Consider the following 7,967-nt stretch of genomic DNA (forward strand, 5'->3'; position numbering starts at 1 on the left):
ATTTGCTATTTTTCATGCATTTACTGATTTTTTTAGCTAAATGACCTTGAAATTGAAAAGAACTAAAATGACCCTGAACTCTGAAAATAACTTTAAATGAACAACCGATCAGCAGCTGGTAATAACTGACAATCATAGAAGACATGCTAAAGAGGCCGCTGTCACTGTAGAACAACTCCTAGGCATCGAGGACTTCCAAACGTTTACACAGGAGCAACTACAATGGAAATATGTCCGAGGCCAACCTATGGTCAAGCCTGAGCAGATCCCGCTTTTGTCAACGAGAATGTATGAATTGCATCAATGGTACCTGAGAGTAGTAAAGACTACCGATCGAGAGTCCCTCATGGTGAAAGTCGAGGCAGAGCATTACTACCATAAAAAAGATTTGTGGGTTAAGTATCAAGAAATATTTCACTTACTCAATCAAGATGCACTCGACAAATCTCTCGTCAATTGCTATTGTCTGTAAGTGATTTCGTTGTGTAATTCAAGTCTCTTGCTAGCTGTAGTGCTTGTTCATTACCTGTAATTATCCTCACTATATATTATTTTTTGTGGTATTATGCAGAATGAAGATGTATGAAATCAAAAAAACTGGATGCTATGGCATTGGGTTCATCGATCCAAATACCATTAATGAAGAGACATGGACGTGTAAATGGGAACGAAAAGACACGGAGATAAGCTTGGTAGAGTTCTTGGTGCAACTAAATATCTAACCAGAAATACTACTTCCTTACAACTTCGGATGAGTGGCACTGTCTTGTAATACAAATTCTGTTTTTGCTTACTAGATTTTAATAAGTGTAGTTGATGAGTTATATATGCATATGCCCGCTTAATTATACAAACATGTTCGCATGTAGTTTTTACTGGATCCTGCTAATTATTGAAGTTGACGAGGGAAAAGTTCTAGTACTGGACTCACTACTTAAAGATGAAAGAGACTACGCAATCGTGAGGGGGGGGGGGTCGACAGGTAATTTCAATCATTATCGAACTATATGTCGGCCTCTTTAGTTCATTTCCTCATATCAACTAATTAATAACTCCTTTATCATTTTCTTTGTCGGCGGACGGGGCTTGGGAAAAGTTTATTAAACAGGTTGAAGGCCCATGGAAACCAAAACTGAAATGAACGCAACCCAGGGTAATTAATTAAATAGTACTAGCTAGCTACCATCTCTTTAATTATAGTTTCAATATCATTATCATGCTTGATTAATTATTATCTGATTGAATTCTATTCTCGTAAACTGCCTGAGGCAGGCGCCGGGGAATAATTTGTGTGCATACTACGTTTGCGAGAACATTCGCATGATGACGTCCGAAAGGTCCAAAAATGATAAACAACTCTGGGTACGTTTGCCAGAATACTATTTACATTTTTTTATCATGATCTAATATATGTACACACAACTAATATATTCATACTGATCTTCTTTTTTAATAAAGATGCAAAATAGGTGGGATCAGCTCCTACCAACGGATTGCGTAGGAGCAATTCAAGACGAAATAGCGGGATTTTTGCTCGACTACGTCATAGATCCCAAGGAAGAATACATTACAAGTTGTAATGCCTTCATGTAATGATCTGCAAATTGTATATATGTGTGTGTGTATGTGTGAATGGTCGTGCGAGAAATTTGATGATATATATATGATCGGTTCTACCAGAAATTCTATTTTTATATATGCATAACGTGTACAATATGTAGTAGCGTAAAATATGTTTGAAATAAAAAATATGGAAAACATAAAATAAAAAGGAAAAACAATCCATAAACCCAAAAATCCTAAACCTTTTAGTCCTGGTTGGTGTAACTAACCGGGGCTAAAGGCCCCCAGCCCCCCGAGCGGGCTCGTGCCACGTGGTGAGCATTTGGTTCCGATTCATGACGAACCGACACTAGGGGGGGGGCTTTAGTCCCCACCCTTTAGTGCCGGTTGCAGAACCGACACTAAAGATAGTTACGAACCGGGACTATTGCCTGATTCTACACTAGCGTACGAGCATACAACAAAAGGTAAACCCCTAATTCACTCGTACCCTGTCATTGACGGCAAATAGAAAACCCATACAAATGTGGCCCATTCATGCCAGCCAAAACCAAACATGCAAGACAAGTAACAGTCCGATCAACACATGCCTCCATCAACCGTATAAGTAGATCTTTCCAACTTCTTTCGTCGCCACCGCGAGAGGATGAGCGCCAAGACCAAGATTCGAAGACTAAAGCCAAAAAACACAAGGTTAGACAAAAAAAATCAAATAATTTGTGCCCGTTAATTTTTCACGAAAGGATGTGTGCCCATTAATTTGTTAAGAAAGTATAAACTAAATAGATAACTATGTAGAAGTTGATAAATACTCAGAAAATTCATAAAATATGAACTTTGTGCACTCCGTAGATAAACCCAACTCCACCACTACCTACCCAACCTTTCGAAGCTTAGACCATGTGCGTCCGACCTTTGTTTTCTTTCCATTTGATCCAACATGGGGTCGGTTTCATTATCAAGGGATAGCATAAGGGAACAAACAAAAACCACGTTCGGTCCTATTTGCATAACAACAAAAGGTAAACCTCTTTCACTAAAACAAACAAAACAAGAGGTAAACCGCTAATTTATTCGTGTGCCCTGTGATCGACGACAAACAAAAAAGCACCCTTACGACCATACGCCATTCAATGCCGGCCAAAACAAAACATGCAAGACAAGTTACACCCCGATCGACACGTGGGACGTCGACCACCGTATAAGCAAGAACTTTCCAACTTCTTTCCTCGCCGCCCCCTAGGATGAACACCAAGACTAAGACAAAAGCAAAAAAAAAAGGTACAAGGTCAGGCATATAACAATACAAAACCCCCAAATAATGCAGCCAACCCCGGATAATACAAAACTAAAAGGCAAAAGCTTTCCCTTTTGGAAAAGAAAAGAAAAAGAAAAAAGGAGAAGAAACCCAAAACAATCTCAGCTGCGTGCGCCCAACCCAAAAACCAAAGCCGAGACGGCTCTCCTCCGAGCGGCCCAGAAAAAGAAGGAAGCGACCACCACGCCAGCCAGCCACAGTAAAAAAAAAAAAAAAAGGAAACCGGGGGCGCCTCGCCCTCACGGCAAGGAAATTTCCCACCTCCACCAATCTCCCAATCTCCTCCCCGCACAAATCTCTCCGCCTCCCCCTCCCCCCACCCCCTCCCCCACCCCCCCGCCGCATTGCTCCCCGTGCACCGCCGGACCCGACTTGCCTCCGACGCCGGCGAGACGGCGCGCAGGAAGAGCGGGCGGGCGGCGGCGGCGGCGGACAAGGAGGAGGAGATCGAGCGCGGCGGGGTAGCATGTGCGACCTCGTGGCCCGCACGGGTCGCCACCAGCAACGCTACGAGGACGGGCGGCGGCTCGTCGCCGGGTATGGATTGGGTCCGCCTTCCCCTGATTGTTGCTCCTCCCGAATCCTGATGCTACCAGTTTTCTGTATCCGAGATTAGATGGGTGCGTCCATTGCCCTCCTGACCTAGATTCCTCTCCCCGTATGAGATGCTGCCCTTGGTTTGAGGTCTATGGACGTTTTGGGTCGCTAGAGTCTGTGCCGTGATGGTGCGGCCTGCCCCATCCGGGGCTGGTTTGCTGCTTGTGGTGGTGATGCGGCCTGTCATCCGGGGCTGGTTCGCTGTTTGTGTCAACTCTGTTCTTTTTTCTCCTAAGCATGATATCTTAATAGAATTAGTATCTGATGAGAGCGACAAATATTTGTTTGTTTCACTTGCATATGCATTTTACCTGTGTCAAAGGTTACAACACACGAACTAATCTTCATAATCCAGGTGTTTGGCCCTGATAGGTGTCCCTCTTTGGGTTTGCTCCTGGTTCAGTTTTGATTTTGTAAGCTAGGGTAGACTTCTGATGTCACCAGTGGCAAGTTTTGATGACTTTACCTGCAGTTTTCTGGTCCACATGCCTTTCTGCTCATTATGTGATGTTTTGAAGGAACCGTAACAACAAGTGACATCTGAAGTATGAAGTTTTATGGTATGACATATGAAATTGTAAACTTATCTAGAAAAAGGCCCTCCTTGTAGGCTATAGTGACGGAAATCAAAACACACCAAAGTTCATTACATAGTACTCCCTCTGTAAACTAATATAAGAGCATTTGGATTACTAAAATAGTGTTCTGAATGCTCTTATATTAGTTTAACTGTTGCATAAGTTCATTACATAGTATATGTGGAAGAGACTTTAAGACAAAGCAGAAATGCTAATCATTTTCAGCTATACGATTTTGTTGTAGATTGCGCTTAGACATTCCGACCATTGACTTTTAAGACTTAAATTCTCCCTTTTATTCATACATACAGTATGTATATTTCTGATGACTAAGATGTAGGTCAGCAAACTGCATCTACAATGTTTGTTAGTTTGACAAATTTTGCCAGAAAGCACCATTCCATGAATATGGCTGAACTTCTACTGTCCATGTAGCTCAAATAGCATCTTGTACTTATATATGTACAGCTGTGTGGTAGCTTAACTGTTGCATAATTTTCGCCTTAAAACATAGCTGCACATTTCAATCATATTAATATTGGTGATTCCTGTGATAAGACATTGTTCCTCTTTGGGCAGGATTTGATAAAAATCCTTGTAAACTGTGGGGCCTAACATTCACATTTTGCTGCTTTTGCACAGTGGATACTTCATGTATTTGTCTGAACAAGTTCATTGTTTCCAGGTGCATACCATTCAGGTATAGAGTTGATGAAACTTCTGGTGATGAACAGAAGAAAGCCGTTGAGGTTCTCATGATAAACTCCCAAAGCGGACCAGGTTTATTGTTTCCAAAGGTAATTACCTGAGACAAATATGTACTTATCTGAGACAAATTGAGATGAAGTTTGAATTAAATGAGATGCAGGCTTAAACAGTTTGAATTGTCAACTGGCCCCAACAAAGTCCAATACTTTAGTGCTACACAATTAAACGAGACTGATTTGGGCATGTGCTTACTTATTTAACTTCTTATCTTGTAATGAACTTCGCTGCATTTTTTTGCTATGTACTTCGAATGAGTCAACTTGTTTTACAAGTTGGAAGCTACATATAAGGAAGTCCGATTGGAATACATATTTGCCTAGTTTTCATATAGCATTTATAGTGTTTTTTTTTCTTTGAAGTTTTTTGGTCATGTTACCATACTAGCATGTAGAGATTTTGTTATTTTACTGTTTCATATTGCAGGGAGGATGGGAGAATGATGAAACTGTTGAACAAGCAGCTGCTCGAGAAGCTATAGAAGAAGCTGGAGTTCGAGGAGATATAGTGGTAAGATACCTTTAGAAGTTGATAATTTTAGGCAGCCTTTTATTTACTTATTCTTATGTATCTTTTAGATATTTCATTCATGCTACAAGCTGAGACATATTTACCTGTGTGTTTCTGTTTGACTTAATCATCACACTGATTATGTATGTTTTTAGCTTGCCACACAGTAATTCACTGTATGAGATTTATCTGTTTCAGCAGCATGCCCTTGTTTAGACATTTACATTTTCTAGTTTGATTGTACTAAACTTTTCAGTAAATATCTTTTGTTATAATCCCCTCTGAAACGAGTCATTGTAGTTAGCGACATCCAGCTGTGATATTAAGTTAGTACATTAGGAATCTGACTGTTTTAGTACTTGGAAGCTATCTTACCAACAGCGGAATGATTTATATGCTTTTCCCTATCAAAAGCCATCAATTTTCATGTATTCGTGATCTTTTCTTGGTTTGCAATGTACTAAGCTAGAGCATTCCTCACGACATTCAGAACTGTATTTGCTCGCATGGTCTTATTGAGGGCACCCTGCTTCATTATTGTGTGTACTCTACTCAGACTATAGACCATAGACTCTCATATAGTATCCTACCTGCATGGGTTAAGGCTGTGCTAGCATGTGCTCCCTCTGTTCCTAAATACTTGTTGTTCCCAACAAGTATTATGGTAGAGAGGAAGTATGATACATTTGCGAACACAGACAAGATGTTTCAGTGTGCAATGTGCATGCTGACTAGTGTGTCATGTGCAGTGTACAGCTATATTTATCACAACAAGTTTACAAAGAAATGCAAGCATGAGCGTACTTCATTAGCTCACATTTCACAGTCAAAAGAACCATTTTTTTAGGTTATTCAGCAATTGAGCATAGTATGGTCTGTGTTTCAGTCACACCAACTTGCAACTCATTTGGCCAGTGTCGGTCAAGAATCTTTTTTTTTGTAGTTAACATTGAATCTAGGCCTCTAGCCCCCGTGACAACTTCTACTTGTGCCATGCTGAAATGCTTGCTGGATTCTTGCAAAAAAAAAATGCTGGAAGAACATGTAATCAGAATGGTCAATGGTTAGAACGTTTCAGGAAAGAATGCATGTGGCTCTATTGGAGATAAAATACCAAACCTTATGTGTTCCATTCTAACTTGCAATCAGTGCACTGCTTACTGAAAGAGTACGTTTTCGTTCACTTGCAGGTTTAGTGAACTGCCTACAGAAGTTATATAATCTGCTTCTTTTTTTGCACCAGCAATTTCTAGGTTTCTACGATTTCAAGAGCAAGACGCATCAAGACGCGTGCTGCCCCGAGGGCATGTGCAGAGCGGCGGTGTTTGCGCTGCACGTGAAGGAGGAGCTGGCCTCATGGCCCGAGCAGAGCACCCGCCGGAGGACTTGGCTGACGGTCCCTGAAGCCACGTCACAATGTCGGTATCAGTGGATGCAAGAGGCCTTGCTGACGGGCTTCTCCGAGTGGCATGACAACTGGAGCAAAAGCGACGGCGGGGGCGGCGGCAACCCGGTCTAAACGCTCCCTCTCTCGCTTTCCGCCTGTTCTTCCTCCCTAGGCCCCAACCTTGCACGCAAATTGCAATAATACAGTGTGGTGCTTTTACTTGATGATGCCTAGTAGGTGGTCATTGACCCTTGGTTCCTGGGATTGAAGTCTTTAGCATAGTGGTATATCTCATCGAAGACGAGAATTATCACAAATTTTAAGTGCCTGATTCTCGCGGCGTCATATTATTTCTCGAAATTCAGCTTGATTTTGATTCCTTGCTCCTGATTCTGGGGATGCATACCGCAATGTATTTACCAGACCTGAAAATTGAAAAGTGTACTTGACTCGAGCTGCCGGTGCTGGCGTGAATTGCAAACTGTATTAGTACTACCTCCGTTTTTAAATATAAGGTCTTTTTAAAAATTTCACTACAAACTACATATTTTAAAACGGAAAAATACTTATACGGAGTACTTAGGAACGGAGGGAGTACATATTAACACATGGGCTCATGAGTAGTCTTATCTTTTCGAATAGAGTAAAATTAATTCGAAATGAAAGGAAAAGGGTTGAGCTAATAAGGATAGGAGATCAGCCCGTTATGCCAATCACACAGCAAATTAAAAATTAAAAAATATGGGGTGAGAGAGGCTCGATCAGCCCGTTATGCCAATCACACGGCAAATTAAAAATTAAAAAATATGGGGTGAGAGAGGCTCGAACTCTCGACCTCAGGATCACTCGCTTTAGCTATGAGACCTACGCGCTAGCCAACTGCGCCACCACCCCTTTGATGCTGTAACTGATATTACGACCTTGTTATTACTATCTAGTGTAATGTGGTATGTAGGCTGTCTCAACCTACAACTAACATTTAGTTTTTTTTTAATCAATTTGATTTCTGTTGGATCAAGAAATCACACGGGATACAGCGATATAATAGCCTAACTAAACCTAAACATAGAGGAGATCATGATGGAGCTGCAAGACTCAAATTCTTACTAAAGCAGTAGTAGCGAACTCAGTCATCGTTTCACCAACTTAGCACTCAAGCTAGGATCCAGATAATTGGTGTACATATTTACCTATTAATTAATCACAAGTAGGCAACCATCTTACATAAATCTGCCCATGTCACCGATGA

The 7,967-nt window shown here is 41.2% G+C and overlaps 1 protein-coding gene and 1 non-coding gene across 2 annotated transcripts; one reads left to right on the top strand and one right to left on the bottom strand.

Annotated features, from left to right (window-relative positions):
- Positions 1–3,143: 3,143 nt before the first annotated feature.
- On the top strand, positions 3,144–7,172 carry LOC123452886 (nudix hydrolase 16, mitochondrial). The gene is made up of 4 exons (XM_045129616.1): positions 3,144–3,418; positions 4,742–4,853; positions 5,248–5,331; positions 6,575–7,172. Exons 1-4 carry the CDS (start codon positions 3,348–3,350, stop codon positions 6,848–6,850), a joined length of 543 nt encoding a protein of 180 aa, XP_044985551.1. The 5' UTR covers positions 3,144–3,347; the 3' UTR covers positions 6,851–7,172.
- Positions 7,173–7,525: 353 nt separating this feature from the next.
- TRNAM-CAU lies at positions 7,526–7,612 on the bottom strand. The gene is given in 2 exon segments: positions 7,526–7,561; positions 7,575–7,612. It is a non-coding gene; the product is annotated as a tRNA-Met (tRNA).
- Positions 7,613–7,967: the final 355 nt, after the last annotated feature.

The sequence above is a fragment of the Hordeum vulgare genome, chromosome 5H, assembly GCF_904849725.1.
Source record: "Hordeum vulgare subsp. vulgare chromosome 5H, MorexV3_pseudomolecules_assembly, whole genome shotgun sequence".
Lineage (NCBI taxonomy): Eukaryota > Viridiplantae > Streptophyta > Magnoliopsida > Poales > Poaceae > Hordeum > Hordeum vulgare.